The 18,826-nt window shown below is 39.7% G+C and overlaps 1 protein-coding gene across 1 annotated transcript in view; it reads right to left on the minus strand.

Annotated features, from left to right (window-relative positions):
- PRDM5 (PR/SET domain 5) overlaps window positions 1-17,781 on the minus strand; it is a gene marked incomplete at its 5' end in the record, with an annotated part of 86,181 nt that extends 68,400 nt beyond the window's left edge. Inside the window, 3 exons of the mRNA XM_081999473.1 lie at window positions 2,780-2,902; window positions 12,492-12,575; window positions 17,689-17,781. Of these exons, the coding sequence (XP_081855599.1) occupies window positions 2,780-2,902; window positions 12,492-12,575; window positions 17,689-17,781 (300 nt within the window). The remainder of the gene's footprint in view (window positions 1-2,779; window positions 2,903-12,491; window positions 12,576-17,688) is intronic.
- Between the last annotated feature and the right edge of the window lie 1,045 nt (window positions 17,782-18,826).

The following is an 18,826-nucleotide window of genomic DNA, read 5'->3' on the forward strand; positions in this document are numbered from 1 at the left end:
TTTTTCAACGATCCTTTAACTCCAATATGATTCTTTAAGAAGTCAGACAAAAAGCACTAAGCACACCAAAGCATTACATTATGCAATACAGTGTAACAGTTTCTTTCCATTTCTTTATTTAAATAATCATTTTTGTTATCAAAAAACCCACTGGCATACACAGAATATTCCATTAAAAATTCTATTCAGAAGTTCAGGTTATTTTACTATTTCATTTAAAATATAATAATGAACATTAATTGCTCACACTGCTCCCTCTTGTGAACCTTACTTTGCCTTTGGTAATGTTGACTGTAATTTGCTATCACCCTGCCTATGCACTGATGACATGCTAATCACTGACTAATGCCTCATGTATGAGGACCTTTCGTATTTGGTACTATAAGCAGGACAACAAGTCTTTTGATAGACCTTGGTATAGCTGAGAGACAAAGACAGAATGAAAACACACAGAAATAATTGCAGAGGCAGTGGTCATATTAAATTAACCATTGACTTGTCATAGACATCAGGAAAAGCATAATAAAGCAGTCATTCAGTGAGCACTGACAAGAGTTTTTGCTGAACGGATGAAAAGCAAACGCTCTTTCTTATCTGTTACTCAAAATTCAACTGTAGCCTGGATGTTAAGACCTAAGGAGTTCTGAACTAGACAATTTGATAACCTGGAGTACAGGCCCAGAGGAAAAGCAGATGATGAAGCTGTCCACAGCGACCTAAAACAGGAACAGCAACAAGGTCCAAGGAAACAGCAGCAGTAGCAAAGTTGCAATTATGTTCAGCCAGCAATATGTGATGGAATGTCACAGACTGACATTCAGTAAAACTAGAGCTTTGGAAGGTAGAAGGCGCAAATCAAGTGAAGGCTGGCAGATGACTAGTTGGGTTTCCCAACACAGTACACTGTTAACAGTAGCACTTAACTACTGTGATAAAGGGAGAAAAGCCAGGCAGAAGCAGCGTGGTAGGAGATAAAACAGACGAATGGAAATCACAGAAAAGCTCACAACTGGGACAAGAAGAGAGAGGCTGATACCAGGTCTGCAGGGGAACTGGCAGCAGCAATCTCACTGGGCAGTGCGTGCTTAAGATCCAAGGAAGCGAACAGTCCCTCCGGTGAGTAGAAGAATTAAGGAGTTGCAGGTCATCCACACAGAAACTGAAATTACTAGTGTTGAGTGCCACTGAGTACAAATACAGAGGAACGGGCAGGGGGGAGAACAGCAGTAATGCATTTTCCACAGAACTACATGCTCAGGTTTTACTACTATACTTTTTCTACTTAGTAGTTTTTAAATATTTTTTCCAGTTTTATTTCATCAGAAATGAACTCTGTTTTCTTGGCAAAGCAAATTTGTTTGTTTTTCCTCAGAAACTATGTTTTTAAGTTCTTTTGTCAAGGATCTGCAGGCAAATCCTCAAAGAAATAATCTTATGATAAAAAAGCAGAATAATAATTTTTAAAAATGCTGATAAATAATTCTCCATGTCCTATTTTTTTTTTTTCAAATTTGGATTACACCAGCAAATAGCTCTGGTTATCCTGAAACAACATTTTAGAAAGTATATGTTTTGAGCAAAAAATTTAACAGCTATGTAATTCTTACCTATACAGGCTTGGAAATTATTTTACTGTAAAACTGAGCTGTTGAAAAAAAAATATGCACATAGTTCATTTCTTTCATAATCTGCAAAAGGACAATAGCTGTAACTAGAAAAGTATTGCTGTCTTTGTTGCATTCTGCAAAGTCACAGAATGCTTCCAAAAAAAGAGAGATTAAACAGACTAAGACTCCTCAGTTTGAGAAAAGAGCTGTCAAATAAGAGGGAAAGGATATAATAGGGTTCTATAAAATCAAGGACAGCATAGAAAAATGAACATAAAGTAACTATTCACTGTTATACAAGGACTAGAAAAATCAAGTGAAATTAAGAAGTTTCTAGAAGAAAAACACATGCATGTTTCAACATAATGTGTAATTAAAACAGTGGAACTCATTGCTACAGAATGCTGCAAATGACAAATACAAACATGTAAAAATAAGCTGGATAAATTCAGATCCACAGGCAAGACTAGAAAATTACTTTTTTAATTAATGTATCCTCAAGCACTGCCTGATCATCTTATCAGATTATTAGATCCTTCAATTCTCTTGTTTTCTACTGCAGTATTTTAAGCACCATGCTCGCCTTCAAACCTGTCACACTTCTGTATTAAATTTGAAACTCTAAAGCAAATGCATGATTCCGCTTTCCGCACACCTAAGCCCATACCTGAGTTCAGCATGAGACACAAATAGGCCTCTAAAACATTAGCCCTGATTCAGCCAGATAATACAGTTAACTAGTTATCTTTTTAATTTCCACAATACCAAGAAAACAATTGCATTCAGGTAAAAGCGTAACTTGACTGAACAAGGCTATAGTGAGAAAAATTAAACTGTTGTTACAGTAGTGAGTTAAATACTCTGGAAATTACTTTTTTTTTTAATGTAAACTGTTCACTTTAAGCCAGGAGATATAGTTCATGTAAGTGATTCAGTGCAATTCCATTACAATGGATAATAAGGACCTCATTGTTATTTTACCCTATCAATCTTATTTATGATATTATATTTAAGCACAAGAGTTTACTTCTAAAAAGAAAGGTAGGAAAAGGAAAGCAGTTTGCTACTTTTCTCAGATCTTGCAATTTTACTGCAATAAATAAAGACCAAAGAGGAGATCAAATTAGTAAATTAATAACAGGAAGCAAATGGTAGAAATCCACCACATCTACCTGGATGGCTGCCAGGTTCTTCTGTTCCTGTGATGGAGCCTCATGGACAAAACGCAGCCAATTAGAATGGCGTGGATTGCTTGCATCCAGGATATAAAGGACCTCACCTTTACTCCCACGAACCTGAAACATTAAAAAAAAAAATCAAAATTAAACTTGTTTACCAAACACACACAAACATGTAAAACACTAACACATGCTTATGCTCAGCAAGTGAATCTTGCATTCATTGGGTACTTACAGCTGTGGTGCACATTCACCTTCTTCTATAAGCATGTTTATACACCTCAGAATAGGGGGGCAACTCAAATCCAGCAGCTGGGGTCAGCTCCCTTTATTCGGCTCCCCCTCTCTTTTCTTAGCCTTTCCATTAGCGAACAAGTATTAGGACTGACTCCTGGGTCTCCCTAATCTGACAGTATCATCACTGATACTCACGTTCTTTCCTCTCTCTTTGTTCCTTCAAGCCCTCTTTTTCTTTCAGATCTTGCCAGAAACCGATAGAACCTGAGAGGTCCTTTCCGATTCCAACCCTATCATCCCTTTTCCAGTTTTCCTTTCTGAGTTCTCCTCCTTCACATGATGCCAGCATTTTACTCCTACAGTCTACCTAGTTCTTCTCAAACCTTCCTGTCTTTTGTCATTCAGTCTGACTCTCATCACTTTCTCCAAATTAAGGTTGTAAGCTTTCCTTGCCTCCAATTCCTTTTCCTTTACCCACAACTGACTATTATTGTCCTATCTTCGTTCTCCGTTCTTCGTTCACCGCTAAAGAGTGGATTATTTTCTTCTGTAATCTATACATGTCCTCTAACTCACTCCTCAACTTGTTTTGCAGCGTATCTCTTCTGCTAACATTACACACAAGGCCAACAGGAACTTTCTCCTGGACAAAAGGGATCAGACATTCTCTACTCTCGTGCTATTCTAACCATCATTTGGTTCCAACACCACTGAGTTCAGGCTCTTCTTTGTGAGTTTCTGTATTCCTGCAATCACCCATGTCCATTCAGTGATCTTGGCCTTGATACTTCTTCATCCTTCACTTTTTTTTTTCATATTTGATATTCTTCTAGACTTACTTGTCCTTTGCTCATTATGTTCTAGCAGATGCTAATCATACTCTACATTTCTCTATCCATTCTTTCTCCATTCCCATCCCACTACTTCATCATTAAATCCTCTTTTTGCTTCTTTATCACCAAATGTAACTTTTCTTCTTCATACAAATTCCAAATCCAGTAGATATGCTTTCATTACTGTTAACACTTATTGCCCCACACCAATCCTAAATATCCCAGAAACTTATCAAACACTTATTGAAAACCATATTCCTCATTTCCCTTTCAAGTCTTCTATGGGTTTGGTTTTTTGGTTTTGGGTTTTTGGGGTGGGGGGAGTGGGGTTTTTTTTGCTTTAGCAAGGGCAAAATCCATCTTGCCCTTGAATGGCGATCTATCTTCAGATCAAGGACCAATATAATTTGTTTGGTTTTTTTTTTTTTTTTTTTTTACAGTTTACTTGACCATCTTTTATATATGCCTCTTCAAAGGAAGTTTAAATAAGTAGCCTCAAAGAACAGCAGTCAGTCTTAAACTATACTTGGCTAAAATTTTATCAGTATAGGAGATTATTTCAGTAAACAAACTAGTATACAATGTAGGTGAAGAGCTATAAATTATTTAGTAGACCAAACAAACATGTTCAGGTTTTGTCCACTAAGTGAAGAAGCCACTTTTAAAAAAGAATTGCGCACACAAGATATGTCATCTCCATATCAGGAGCTTTTTGGTATCATTACAGTTCCATAGAATTTCTACAACTGTGACAAAATTCCAGCTTAAATTGAAAAAATGAAAATAATAGAAATAGAAACTTAATATTAACCAAGTCATTCTTCCCCCCGTCGAAACACAAAGACATACTGCTGAAAAAAAAACAGCTGCCACTTTATCATATAAAAATAGCTTGTTTTGTTTTAAATAATAGATCCCTTGAATCTTCACTGATACAGAAGGTAGAAGGTCATATAGCCACACTATTATTCTATGTGATTTATTCATATAATGAACATATTTTCTTTTTCGTCTGTCAACAAAAAGTATCCAGAGCAGGTATTTCCTAAGAGCTAGTGATTTCAGATACAGCAGATCAAAATTAGATTGCCTTGATGGCTTTGTACCCAAATTGCTCACATTCTTGCAGTATTTGTTTCTAATAGGTGCAATATCATATGTCTTCAGTATGGCTGCTTAAATTACCTAAACATTTAGGATATCATTAGAAAGAAAAAACTGTATTCCATTACAATAACAGCTGGTGACAGCATGTTGTTCTCAGATTAAAACAGAAACTCTACTGGAGTTCTGCAAACAAAAATCTTGAAAATTTATTACTGTTCTTCCAAAGGAGAACATCATATCTTAAGAAGGATACATCATGAAAAAGTTCCAATATTTCAAAATTTAAAAGCTGTTATACTTTCAAACACACAGATTAACCACAGTGAAAAGTGTCAAACCTACGTATTTAAATGCACCTGGAAAAAATATTATATAACACTAAGCATTGCAATGGGTTTCCCAGAAAGGTTGTGTAGTCTCCATACTCAAAAGCTGTCTAGAGGCAGTCCTGGTCAGCTGGCACTAGGTGGCCCTACTTGAGCAGGAGGGGTTGAACCAGGTGACATCCAAAAGTCCCTTCTAAGCTCAGTCATTCTGCCATTCTGTGACTATCACCCTGGGAAGTAATGCCTGCTCGGTTTTGGAATCATTGTTTTCATTAGAAACATGGGCAGAATGAGTGTAATGAAACCATAAAAGCAAGCTCAAAATTTACACAAAAATACATGCTAACGGTGTATTCACCTCCTGAAAAGCCATCTGGCAAGCAGAAGTGCTACATTGATTATACTGTAATAATCATCCCACTCTAAATATGTAATCCACAGAGCAGAACCTCACTTCCTCTGGAGAAGAGGAGGCTGAGAGGAGACCTTACGGCTCTCTACAACTATCTGAAAGGGGGTTGTGGCGACGAGGGTGTTGGTCTCTTCTCCCAAGTAACTAGTGATAGGACAAGAGGAAATGGCCTCAAGTTGCGCCAGGGGAGGTTTAGATTGGATATTAGGAAAAATTTCTTCACTGAGAGAGTGGTCAGGCATTGGAACAGGCTGCCCAGGGAGGTGGTGGAGTCGCCATCTCTGGAAGTGTTTAAAAAACGTGTGGATGTGGCGCTTCAGGACATGGTTTAGGGGACGTGGTGGCGCTGGATTAATGGTTGGACTTGATGACCTTGAAGGTCCTTTCCAACCTAGTGATTCTGTGATTCTGTGGTCCTTAAGATCCTCAGGCTACAGTGGTTAATCCAGAAAGGATTTTTAAAACTATTTTAACAGGACTTGAACTCAAGTACAAAAGTATTCCTCATTGGTTTTCTAAGGCCACCAAACTAAAAATGCTCTTAAGTCATGAGACCACTGCTAAATAATAAAGGATTCAGTCATTTTTATAGATCAGAGACCTAGAAGGATTCTATGATATGCCTATGGTCAACATGGAGAATCCATGCAAGAGCTAGAAATAGACCTCAAAAGCCTAGACACCAGTAGATGATGTCATACTATAATGTTTTGTTCTGTTTAAAAATAGGTAACAGGACCTTACCCCTCTTTTCTCTAAATAAAGGTGTAAATCCACAAAAGTTGAGGCTTCCTGCTGTAGTTCAATAGACCATCTTGGTGTAGGGCCCATTTATTGCCAAGGCCCTTTTGACCACTGAGACCAAGATGTTCCTGTAGTTTCTGTAACCAATGGAGACAACTTGCAGTTTCTATCACCAGTGAGTGATGTGACCAGACATGCAGTCACCTTTGATTTCCCAGGCTAAATAATTAAGTAGCAATTAGTCTCATAGTTAAGTATATGCCAAAGTATATTTGGCATGAGCCTCGAACAAGGTTGACTCAAATTCATGCCTGAAAAATCTATGGCAAGGTATCTTTCCATTTTACAACACCCTTAATATTTGGTCACTCACTACAATCAAACACCTAAAACGCATACACAATATCCAAAACATGCCTAAGACATGAGCACACCTCAAACTGAGGTGCCTGAGAATTATCTTGAGAATCAATACAAAAGGTGTCACTGAACTAATTTAGTCAAATATCTTCACAGTAAGATGAAATATCTGACATTCACTGTTACCACACAGGGGGTTTTACCTCAAGATCAATCAGGACATCATTGAATTATACCACATTAACAAACACCATGTCACTATGCAAATATCCAGAAAAAAGTGGGCCCGTCACAAGCTACTGTATGAAACCCTACACAGGCCTAAATAATGTCTAAGCTGCTTGTAATGCCCAACAACAACATGCACTACTCCATCTGCTAGCCTTTTATGCTCCAATGAAATTATCTCCAGATTTCCAAACACATCCAAAGTTGTCACGTATGTGACTTCAAAATGCTCATGAGTGCAACTGCAAACACTCTACCATGCACACCTGACAAGAGGAGAAGAAAAAAAGCTTCACTGAAAATAAGCAGACGGTTATCTTTGCTGAAGGTAGTAAACACACTGCCTGCTTTCTGGAAACCATCTTCTAAACATTTATAAATCTAAAAATTTATGTTCATCCAAACAATCATGTAAAGAAAAGTACTGTTTTCTGCATTGCATTTTTTTTTATTTGCTGAAAATGTGATTTTTATTGTTAATGGTATAAAACACCTAGATGCAATACTTCTGCATCCTCAGTTTCAGACTTCACAGAGCTCACTGCAGAGTAAAAACCTCACATTTTAACATTGCTGTAAAAAGTATTATACATTACACTCACAAAAGAACCTGAGACAGCAACTGTTGATTTGCTTATTCACTAAGAAGTATTGGGACATAGACAGCATGTTACAGTTACATTTTTTCTCAGACAACATATAGAACAACAGTTTTTCATGTTAATGAAGTGCTTGCTGTGCATGACGTTATTTGACCTTGTCAGAGACAGAATGGTTCATAAAGTTCATTCCTAGACATCTAACATTTTGTGGAGCTTTCACAAGAAGGGTCGAACTTCATATTTACTTGGAAGGGTACTCAAGTCTCCTTAAGCAAATTGTGTGTGATCTTCTAGAACAAGTTCAGATTAGAATATTAGCACTTCAACCTATCAACATGTACTTTCTAACATTTTAAATAAATCACACAACTGAAGATGTGAGGCTAACATTCTCAGTCTCTTTAAGGAGTAGATTCTTCCCATCACCAAAACCAGAACATCATTAAGGTGCCTGTTCCAAAAATCACTAAAATTAAAACAGTATCATACACTTATCATGAATAAAGATGATTAAGTCAAACTTTAAGAGAGTTGATTAATGAAATTTAGCTAAATAAACAAACTGGTAAGAATATTAATACCTGCTTTGGACACCTATCTATCCCAGTGGGGATTAATTTAACAGAATTGAAAATCTAGGACCCAAACTTGCAACTGAGATAGGGCACCAATGTCTGACTGTTATGTGTGGTAAAAGTTATTTTAAATGCAACTTGTGTAAACACGCATCTAGATTAATTTTCTAAGAAATGAGAAAAACAAAAATGTTTCTGAAAATGAGAGAGTCACACAAAAACACTAAAAGCAAATAATTTTAAATTAAAATACTAGCTGAGGAGTAGGGAATGACTGGGAAGGTAGTCTTCATACAGAAAAAATAAAGACCACATTGCTAAGAACTAGATTTTTAATATTACGTTCATCTTGAGAGCAATCACAGAATTCTGCTAATTAAGATTTAATTTATCGGGAAACTCAGGACATAATTCGACTCAATGCCTTGTATGTAAAAGCCTTCCAATGCCAGAACCACATTTTAGAGGCAAGATATCAAAGAAAAAAAAAAAAGGCAACAAAAAACCCAAAACAAAAAAATAAAAAGTGCACCACCATTAGCTTAAAGTGCTTGACTTCACATACCTCAATCCTAAACATTAAAGCTCTGATCTAAAGCTGGTTGTAGCCAATAGCAGATTTTCTATTGTCTTCACTACTTTTCAGGCAGGCTTATTTAACTGAAAACAATTGTCATTGCAAAAGTGGTGAGAGTAGTAGAAACACAAATTCATTTCATTTTCTCATATAAACAAACATGAATATTAGCTTCCACTGAACAACTGGCTTCCAGCGTGTTTCTGTTCTTCTCTGCTTTAATATAACAATGAAGAAAAAATAATCTTGGCAGACAGACAGAAACCAAACCTGAAATATGTAATATTCAGCATTACACAGCGTATTATGTGCCATCCAATCCTGACCAACATTTTTTCATGGTATGTCAAAGTATTTGAAGAAGGACTCAGTCTTTCCAGCCCTCCCTGTTTTAACATTTGCCAAAGTCATCACCAAAAGTATATGTTTGCCACAATCCAATTGTAGTGAAATGAATCCCTCTTTCTTGGTTAGGGACAATAAAGAAAATAAACAGAACAGATACCACCCCTTTGCAAAGGAACATCTGAGCCTCCAGAGGCAAAAACTTCTGTGAACTTTAATACTTAAAGATTATTCTGTTCTTGCCTTAAAGCACTTGCTCTTCCAGCAAATACACATAATTTAAAATTGCTACACCAAGTATACTAATACAGGCCAATGAAGCGGTATTTAATCTGAGTGTTAGTGGGATGCAAAGAATAAGAACAAAGCTCTCAATTCATCACCAGCAACTAGCTGCATACTTAACTAGCACAACACACAATTCAGTCTGAGAGATAATGACACAGGGGGTGAGGGATAACGGGGACGTGGGTTTTTGACAGAAAGAAAGAAAAGGCACAAAGCCATTTGGACATTTCCTTGGCTTTTTATTATTACTCCTGACTATACAGTTACCACAGGTTTGGGTTTTTTCCCTTCCACATCACTTGTAAATAACACATTTCAGCATGTAGCTCTTTACAAAGATAGTAGCAAGATCAAGGATGCTCCCCCCACCCTAGTCCTCTGGAATTTGTTGAACAAGCAAGCGTAAACCTTTGATTTCTTCAAAACTATGCAAGTTACAGGCAGACTAATAGCATTCTGCTATATTTAATTTAAACACAAACCATAACATCCTCAGAACTTTACTTAACAAAATCACTGGACCAAATAAATTCTTTCAGGTCCCATGTTTTCCCAAAGATCAGAAGAAAACATAACGTGTACAATTCTGTCTCAATGTGACGTCTTAAAGATGCCAAGTCACAATGCTGTTCTCTACAAAAAAGGAATAGCTTGATCAAAACAGACCACATCACAGACCACAACTCTACACAGCTAGAAATGCATGTGGTAAACTTCCTCACAGAAAACTATTCCACAAAATTGAAGCTCATAACCCAGGCATCACATAGCAAGAAAATAAATGTTCCACTCCTGTTCATTTTTACTTGACTTACTAAAAGCCTCTACTACTTAGCCTCCTTTTTAAAGGTATCCTGTCTGAAAATGCATTTTTTTGATTGCCATCAGACTGTGAGGTCAGGCTTTAATGTGCCTTCATCCAACAGGCTTCAAATTAATTATTTTTAATATCTTTGGTACAGCTGACTACGCACAAGCTTGGCCAGTTGCTGTAACTGCCTCCCACATTCTCTGGAATAACCATCCACTTGGACTGTTCAACTTTTTACTTTCTGCATTCCTGGTCTCTATTTTCAACTTAAGACTGCTCTCAGCATGATTTAAATTATATTATAAAGCTCACATTCAGATCAACTTCAGTAAATACAAACAACTTGGGTTCAAACATTCAGGAAGTCATAAAATTTTGTATGGAGGAATCTTTTCAAGGCTCTCAAAATTAGGTTACAATAAGATATTATGAAACAGTTTTAGCACAGCTCATTAAAAAAATCTCATTTTCTGATTTGCTGTCGATGGGGTCCTATTATTAATGTCATCAGTAAATACATGTATTTGCCTTTCATTTTCTGTCTTATGGAAACAGATAAATCTCATTTAATCATCAGCAATGAGGCATCTGGAAAATCATACAGCTTTCCAACAAACTTAAAGACCTTCTCATTGCTATAAACCACCCATCATCCCTTCTGAAAACCTTGTTCTAGCTCAAGTACTTTATTGATCTAAAATAACCTGCAAAAACATCATGAAAAGGCAAGTGAGCCAGGGCACGTTAACATGTAGTGTATTCAGCAAATATTCGTAATAAAAGCACATTGTATTGTTTTGTTTTTAGCCGAGAACAAAGATGAAACCAATTGCTCTCAATACATAACCAAAGGAGAGAGGGGAATGAATTGTCCACACCTCCTCTCCGGGAAAGGATATTTTGGACACATCCCTAGATTAAAAAAAAAGGGGGGGGAGGGAGCACCGGAAGAAACGGGGAAGGGGCGAAATAAGGGCACAGGGATTCACAGGCTTGAATTAACACTCATCTAGGAATATTTTGCCACTCACTGTATTTATATTGAGTTTGTGTTTAATAAAATGGGCTTTTAGCATTCTTTCACTCATTGTTCCAGTGTGTAGAATTTATTTACAGCTCAGCTAAGACCATATCAATAAGATGCTCTCTTTATAAGCCACTCAGCGATGTTAATGCTAGAGGGTTTTTTTTAAACAAACATTTATTTTGGAATAAATGCACAGATAGCACTTTAAACCAGATGTCAAACATAAGTCTTTTTTGTACAGTGACACACAACATAAAAATAACAGTCGTCCTTCCACCTCTAACCACAAAAAGGTGAAAAAGTAGGAAATGAGTCCCCTTCTCAGCGTAAAACAGAACTGAATATGCATTCAATAGAAACTACTTGGCTGGGGGCCCGGGGGGGCGGGGGGAGGGCGCGGGGAAGGGAAGGAATTCTGCTCAAAGAACAGAAAAGGGAGATTACAAAGAACAGAAGCACTGAAAAGCAGGTATTTATAACACATTGGAAATGTTGTTATCGCCAAGTATTTTTCAGTTAGTGTGATCTCCTCAACTGGTAAATTCAGACCTATTTTTGCTACAGGCAAACACAGCTATGACAGGAACTAGGATGGGTTAAGGACCTAATTACAAGATCTACTGTATAAACTACTGTTGCTGCCTAATACATATAAAAAAGTTTAGAAGAGCCCTGAAACACATTATACCTTCATTTGGCGGCAGCACCAGGTTTTTATTTTGCTAAAGATCTCACAACTACACACTGCATTACACAGTTGCTAAAATTTAAAAGCTTCACTTACCATACAATTGCCAAACCCTAGCACAAGTGTCACAGCAGGAAATGTTTTGTATTACAGCTGGAGGAAGCTATGAGCTGACACTTGTTGATCAGCATAAATCAGTATCTCAGTAACTTATAATCATCTTCCCATATTCAAATTACTTTTTTTTAATTTTCACATTTTTCAGTAATTTTTCTGAAAATTTTTCTGAAAATTACATTTTCGTGTTTTGCTTTACTTGATATGCTTCACACTTCATTGATTAGAAACTATCATTTGCTATTTCTTTATCATTTTAAAGAAATCAATCCTCATATGCCCAAAAAGCATATTTTAAAAGCATCAGTAAGTACAAAATCTCACTACAGTATCTTTAAGATGGGGGGGGGGGGGTGATTTATTACAGTAAAAACTTAATTCTGCGAACACTTTTTGCTAGGTATGATGATGTCATTCTAGACTACTTACTTCCCACATCAGCCTGCAGTCTGTGTTCTCATCCAGTTCCTGTGGCATTCGCTTCTCCCCTGCAAAGGGGCCAAATTTTTCACCCTAAGGAATAATTATAAAAGAAAAAGGATCAGTGAGAAAAAAAAAAAAGGCAAGTGAATTACCAAACTCCAGCAGAGGTACCATTTTTAGCTACAAATGGAAAAGAACAGTTTTCCTTTGTCATCCTACTGTATGCCCAGAAGGTACATATCTCTGAGGGTTCAACTTCAAGCTCATTGCCATTCTTTTCACAGTTTGGAGAATCTCTTAAAACCATACCTTTCCTCTGCATACTTATTTCCTCTTTTGGAAACACCATTTTTCTTTATTTTAAATAAGGCTGAAATTTCCAACTCAAATTTCTTACATTTCTTATAAGATTTTCAGGAAGCACCTTGCAATAGACATCCAACTAAAATGTAAAGTATTTGGCAAGCACAAAGTTTACATTAGATTTATTTCTGAGATTATTTGCTACACTACTTTTTGAAGTGCTACAAATCAAAACAGTGAACAACTGAGGTTTTGATCATACAGAGAGGTTTGTTTAAAAATGTAGGGAGTATGCACATGACTATGAATTAATTCAAGCTATCATAAACAAAATTAAAACATTATACCACCTGTTAGTCATAACACATACTGTGAAAGCATCCATTGATATGTTCTTCTAAAAGTTTTGGGTATTGCTGGTTTTTTCCTTCACAGACGTCACACTAGCAGCAAGGTAAATTATTTAAATAGAACTTTTTTCTTACACAGGCCTGACTTCCCCCATCCCCCTTGTGCTTATTTTCAGCGACAAGCCCTACAAACTGGAATGCAGACTGGAATGTTCCTTTAGGGAGTATTCAGATCGAAAAACTCCATATACTTCTAAGCATTAGAGATTATAACTATATAATGGAGGGCAACTTTGGTGATTCTTCAAAAATAACAGTCTTTTGGCTAGTAAAAGTATCAATTTTTTTCATATGTCCCTTCCCCCAGGCACATTCCATGATCCCAGAAACTGCCTGCTATATGTTTTCCGACTTGTCTTAGTTTTTACAGACTGTCTATGGGTAGAGTGCAGAGGAAGAAGTGGAATGGAAAACTTCTGAGAGGAATGATCCTGGAAACAACAAACCAAATAAAAAAATCCTGAGATTTAAAATTAAACCTGAAGAGGTAATAAACCAAGGAAAAGAAAATTGGCATTGCATAACAAGGCAACAGAATTGAGGAGCAATATTTTAAAAAGTGCACAACGAAGATTTCATTAGAAAGAACAGCAAAGCAGAAAGTAAAAACACAAGAACAGCAGAAAACAACTGGAGCCCAGAGCAGTAATCAAGAGACAAACATGGGCAGCGAAAGCAAAAACTAGTGCTACAGGGCTTCATCTCTTTCACTTCTCACCGATCTCCATACCGCTCTTCATTGATTTGCTAATCAAATGATGTCAGGGTTCCTCCCCTGCCAGCTTTATACATCCTGGGATTTAATAAACTGAAATTTCCTCCTTCTTTTACCTTCATCAGCAATACAGGTAAAAATGGGTCAATACAGTTATATGTGTGCAGCCACCAGTGTTCTCAGCTTACACTGAGTGCCACCCAGCAAACATACTGCTATCTAAGAAGGGCCATGCAGGTCTTACATGGGAGGCAATTTGCTTAGATTGCATTGTTTGCTTACATTAAGGAGGACAACAAGTCAAGATGGTGGCAGAGGAAATCTGCTCTGGAAACATATGGTCCTATCTATCTCAGTAAAGATAAGGTAGACCCTTTCTGGAGCAGACACCTCCTGCCAGGCTGAACTGGCTTTTCCCATTCACTTAGAAAGCAATGAGTAGTTTTGGTGCAACAAGGAAAGCAGCTCACTACAGTTGCTGAGCTGTAAGAGGGGGCATAATTGTATCTGCAGAATCTCTTACTACCCATAGCAATTATCAATATGAAAAGCAGTTTATTGGACTATAATCTAGATTAGTTCTATAAAAAGAAAAAGACCTCCACAAATTTAAAATGGAAATTATTTGAAGACATGATGAATAAGGAACCTGAAAAGGCTAGTTTCCCATATTCGCTTCAGTGGAAGAATAACAGTTTTGAAGAGAGCATAGAGAGATTAATTTATTCCTTAACTACGTTGGAGGCTTCCACAACCCTCACCTGAGTAATACTTTCATCCCTGCAATCCAAAGGATCCCTAGATACCTTATAAAGCACCTACAGGGTTCATTTTACCGATCACTGAAGCACACATCACCTCCAGGATTGAAGCACAGTCGACAGCTTAATACTGCATACTGACTCAAAACAAGAAACACCACACATCATTCCTACCTCAGCTACTCCAAACCAATAATCCTCTATTGCAATTATGTTTAAGACCTTCTAAAAGCTCAAAACAATAGCAAAAACAAAAGGCAAGATGTCCACCTCTAAACGTAAAGTACATGTAACACGAACAGCAGGTGATTCAGACTTCTAAGCACTTTTCATAGCTTCTCAAATTTGGAGAGAAAGCAGAAATTAGAGACAGCAAAACCTGGTGTCTTTGAACACAAAAGTCCATGAGAGTAAGTGTAATTATTCATTTAGTCTTCCAGAGCATTTTATTTTTTCATATATATATGTATTTATTAGTCCTAGTTAATAAACATGCCAATACATATTGATCAAAAACATACTAAGACTTCAGCTGCCTTTCTGATCAATAAAAGTGAGGCATATAACACAGTCTAACATCAACCACTGAAATTATTCAAGATATGAAAGGCACATCATTCAAATGTTAAAAAAAGCTACTTTCAACAGTTGATTTCAAGAAAGCAGAAGTCGCTAATCTTCTTCCAGTTGCAGCAAAATACTGAGAAATGTAGTGGCTCTCTGATGATTATACCAAGGGCCTTATGATACTGGTGCTGTAACCAAAGTTGGAGAAAAGAAATTACAAGAGAATCACAGCTTTTGTTAAGGTAACAACAACAAAAAAGTTTTCACCTTTTATGACTACAGATAAAAGCCTGAAAGCACAGCGTAATGTCTCAAGGCACAAAAGTAGATGGCAGACAACAGCAGTTCAAAATGTATTATCACCAAAATTTTGCTAATAGTAGAATTTTCAGAGGCCTACTTCATGATTACTTAGCACTTGGAGAATTGGTACTGCACTTTCTGATTACAAGATCATCTGAAATGTGTTTTACCTTCAGTTGAGACAACTGCAGTTGTGTGATAGCAATAGAGAGAAAACGGTGCAGTATTTGCTATTCAGGAACATCAGATCCTACTTCACAATTAAGTGTCATATTCAACATCTCCTCCCAATCCCAAAGCTCCAAGGAATTAATTTAACAGCTATTAGCTACTCTGTATCATAGCCACGAAGTGTAGTACTGCTGCCTCATTACTGGACAGGAGAACATGTTGAGAGCGTTTCAAATGCAATTTTTCTTTCCACGGAAAAGAGTAACACACAGCCGGGTTACATCCAGCACATCACCTGTGTTATTTACACATCCACCCTTCTCTGAACACCTGTGGCAACACAGAGTGCTTAGGTTTCCAACCATTTTTAGGAATACCTGTTTCAACCACTGCCTACAGAGCAACTGGAGAGCTGGTTCCTCAGTTTTCAAAGTCTGCCTGTCAGACACATGCTTCCGATCAGGGCTTTGCATACCACAACTGTCTGTGCTACCAGCACAGAGGATTCACTGCCAAACAAAGGACAAGGCTGTAACAAACACTGTCACCAGACACTCCTAATACAAACAGATCTTACTACAACTGCCTCTGCCTTCACCTTCTGCATTCCACATGCAGTATGTCACACTTGAAACATTTCAGTTTTGCTAGGATGTCCCTGTGTGACAGGCTCACATGCAGAGCTGTGCAGGCAGAGCTCCGACAGCATATACTTCACCTGTATAAAGAGAGTTCAAAAGCAACATGGAGTAACTCAGGCAAGAAAATGCTCTATTTTTCCTAGCATGCAGCTCTAATGGTTCGATCGACAATAGTGTAAGGAAAGGGGGCTCAGACCCTGAAGTCTGAACTGACATTCAGAATTCATACTGACATGCGGATGATTATTTCCATGACCTTCACTCTAGAGCTCACTCCATTTCAGTGTCCAGGGATTATTATATGCTAGTAGTATACAACCTTCCTTGCTGCATGAACTCCCAAAGATTTCAAATGAAAGTTCAGAACCTCAGTGGAAAAAAATTAAGCCAAGTGATACAAAATCGTTCCCTTTCCACCCCACAGTAACACTCAGGGACACCTAAAAAATGAGACCCCTAGCCCATGGTGTCTAAGCCTTATTGATGAAACCACTGAAAAATTAGGCAGCTCTCTCAACCCACTCAGAGCCAAAACCAGGACAAAGATGGAAAGCAAAACATACAAAATACACATAAGCGTATACTAATGCAGGGTTAAATAACTTTAGGTATGCTTTTAGCTATTCAAACAAGCCACCTGGGTAGTTATAATTGGGATTTTACATAACCAAGAGACTTTCAATTCAATTACGAGGTGTGAAGGGACATGACCTGGTTGGGGGTACGAGAGACCTGCAGCTCAGCTGAATCACATCTTTCACAGGTCCGACTTTATCATCCCGAAACGATGAAGTAAACCATCCATCGCACCGAGCGCCAAGAGCAGGGAGGCGACAGGAGCCTGGCACCGGCGGGCGGGCACCTCCGCCGCTGAGGCGTACCGCCGTCTGAAGGCGGTTATTATCAAGGAGGCAGCCCTGCCCGGAGGAGCTCTGCCCTCAGAACAGTGCCAGAAACACAAACAAAGTTAAAACAAAAACCCAAAGAGAAAACCCTCCGCCGCCCCCGTCAGGTGGCCGGCGGCCCGGCCCGGCCCAGCAGGCCCCCGCGCCCCTTCCCCGCCCCAAGCGGCGGCGCCCCGGGCACCGGGAGGCTCCCTTCTCTCGGGTGGGGGTGGAGGGGCGGGCGGTGCCTCCCCTGAGGAGAGGGGGCCCGGGCGGACGGAAGTGGAGGCAGCGCCGACAAAGCGGGGCTGAGGTGAAGTTTGAGCGCGGCAGCCCGGCCGGCGGCGGCGAGGGGCGGAGGAGCCGCCCCGCTCTCCTGTGATACGTGGCAGCCTCTCCCCGCCGGGCCGGGACAGGCCGTTACCCTGCTCGCCCGGCCATCACCCACCTTTTTGACTCTGCGGGCTGTGTAGAGCCCCATCCCGTCCTGCACTTTTGACGACTTCAGGGCAAACCTGTCCGGCACGTACATGCCCAGCATTTTGCACCGACTCGGGCCGCCGCCTGCTACCGGGGAGGAGGATTACCGGGGACTTCCATCCCACCGGGAGAGGGAGAGAAAGAGAGAGCGAGAGAGAGAGAAACCGGGGGAGGGGGCAGGAAGAGGGGCTGGTTGCGGGGCTTCCCCGGCTCCTGAGGAAGAGGGGAGGAGCCAGGCCGCCGGCGAGGCCCCCGCCGCGGCCGGCCAGCGGCGGGACGGGGCGGGGCGGCGGCCGTTGGCGGGGGCGAGGCAGGGCCCGGCAGCTCGCGCGCGCGGGGGCTTCGCGCCGTCGAGGGGCGCGCGGCCGCTGCGCGCGGGTTAGTTAGAGCGCGTCGCGTGGATGTCGTGACGGGAAACAAAGAGGCCTGGGGGTTGCCGGCGCCGCCGCTGCCCAGGCCCGGTCCCAGTGACACGCTCCGGCGCAGGACGCAGCGCTGGCGGCCTCCTCCATGTGCCGCCATGGGCCAACGCAAAGCGGCGCGCCCTGCGAAGAGGCGTAAGAGCGCGTTCCTCAGCCGTAGGTTGGCTTCAGTTTCCAGAGCAAACGGCTGTTCATCGCCCAGTCACGGCCTCGGGGGTCCGGCGCCGTTCCGACCATCGGCCTTCGTCAGCGCGTTGGCTTCTCACTCGGGTTGTTGCAGCGGTGTAACGTAAAGGCAGGTGTGAGAGGAGCGAGGTGAGTAGGCAACGCCGGGACTCGAATTTGAGAAGCCCGACAAAGGCAGAGGGGCTTCACCCTGTCCCAAAAGAATCGAGTTTTTTGGTTTGGTTTTTTTTTTTTAAGAACTGGGACCTCTCACGTACATGCCGTAATATGTAACTGCTGCTATCTAGTTTGAACACGCAGAAAGAAGTCACACTTTAGCAGGTTGCTAACATCACACCAGTACTCTTCTTTTTCGTAACACTGCAATATCCAACATTGAACTTTTTCTAGAAAGCTGATTAATTTTGGTTGGGATTTCTCATACACAGTGTTGCTTTCTAAGTTGAAGTAGTGACTGTTGTAGTTGGAAAAGGGATTTGTTTACATCTGATTATGCAG

Source organism: Phaethon aethereus (genome assembly GCF_964289735.1).
Source record: "Phaethon aethereus genome assembly, chromosome: 4".
NCBI classification, from domain to species: domain Eukaryota; kingdom Metazoa; phylum Chordata; class Aves; order Phaethontiformes; family Phaethontidae; genus Phaethon; species Phaethon aethereus.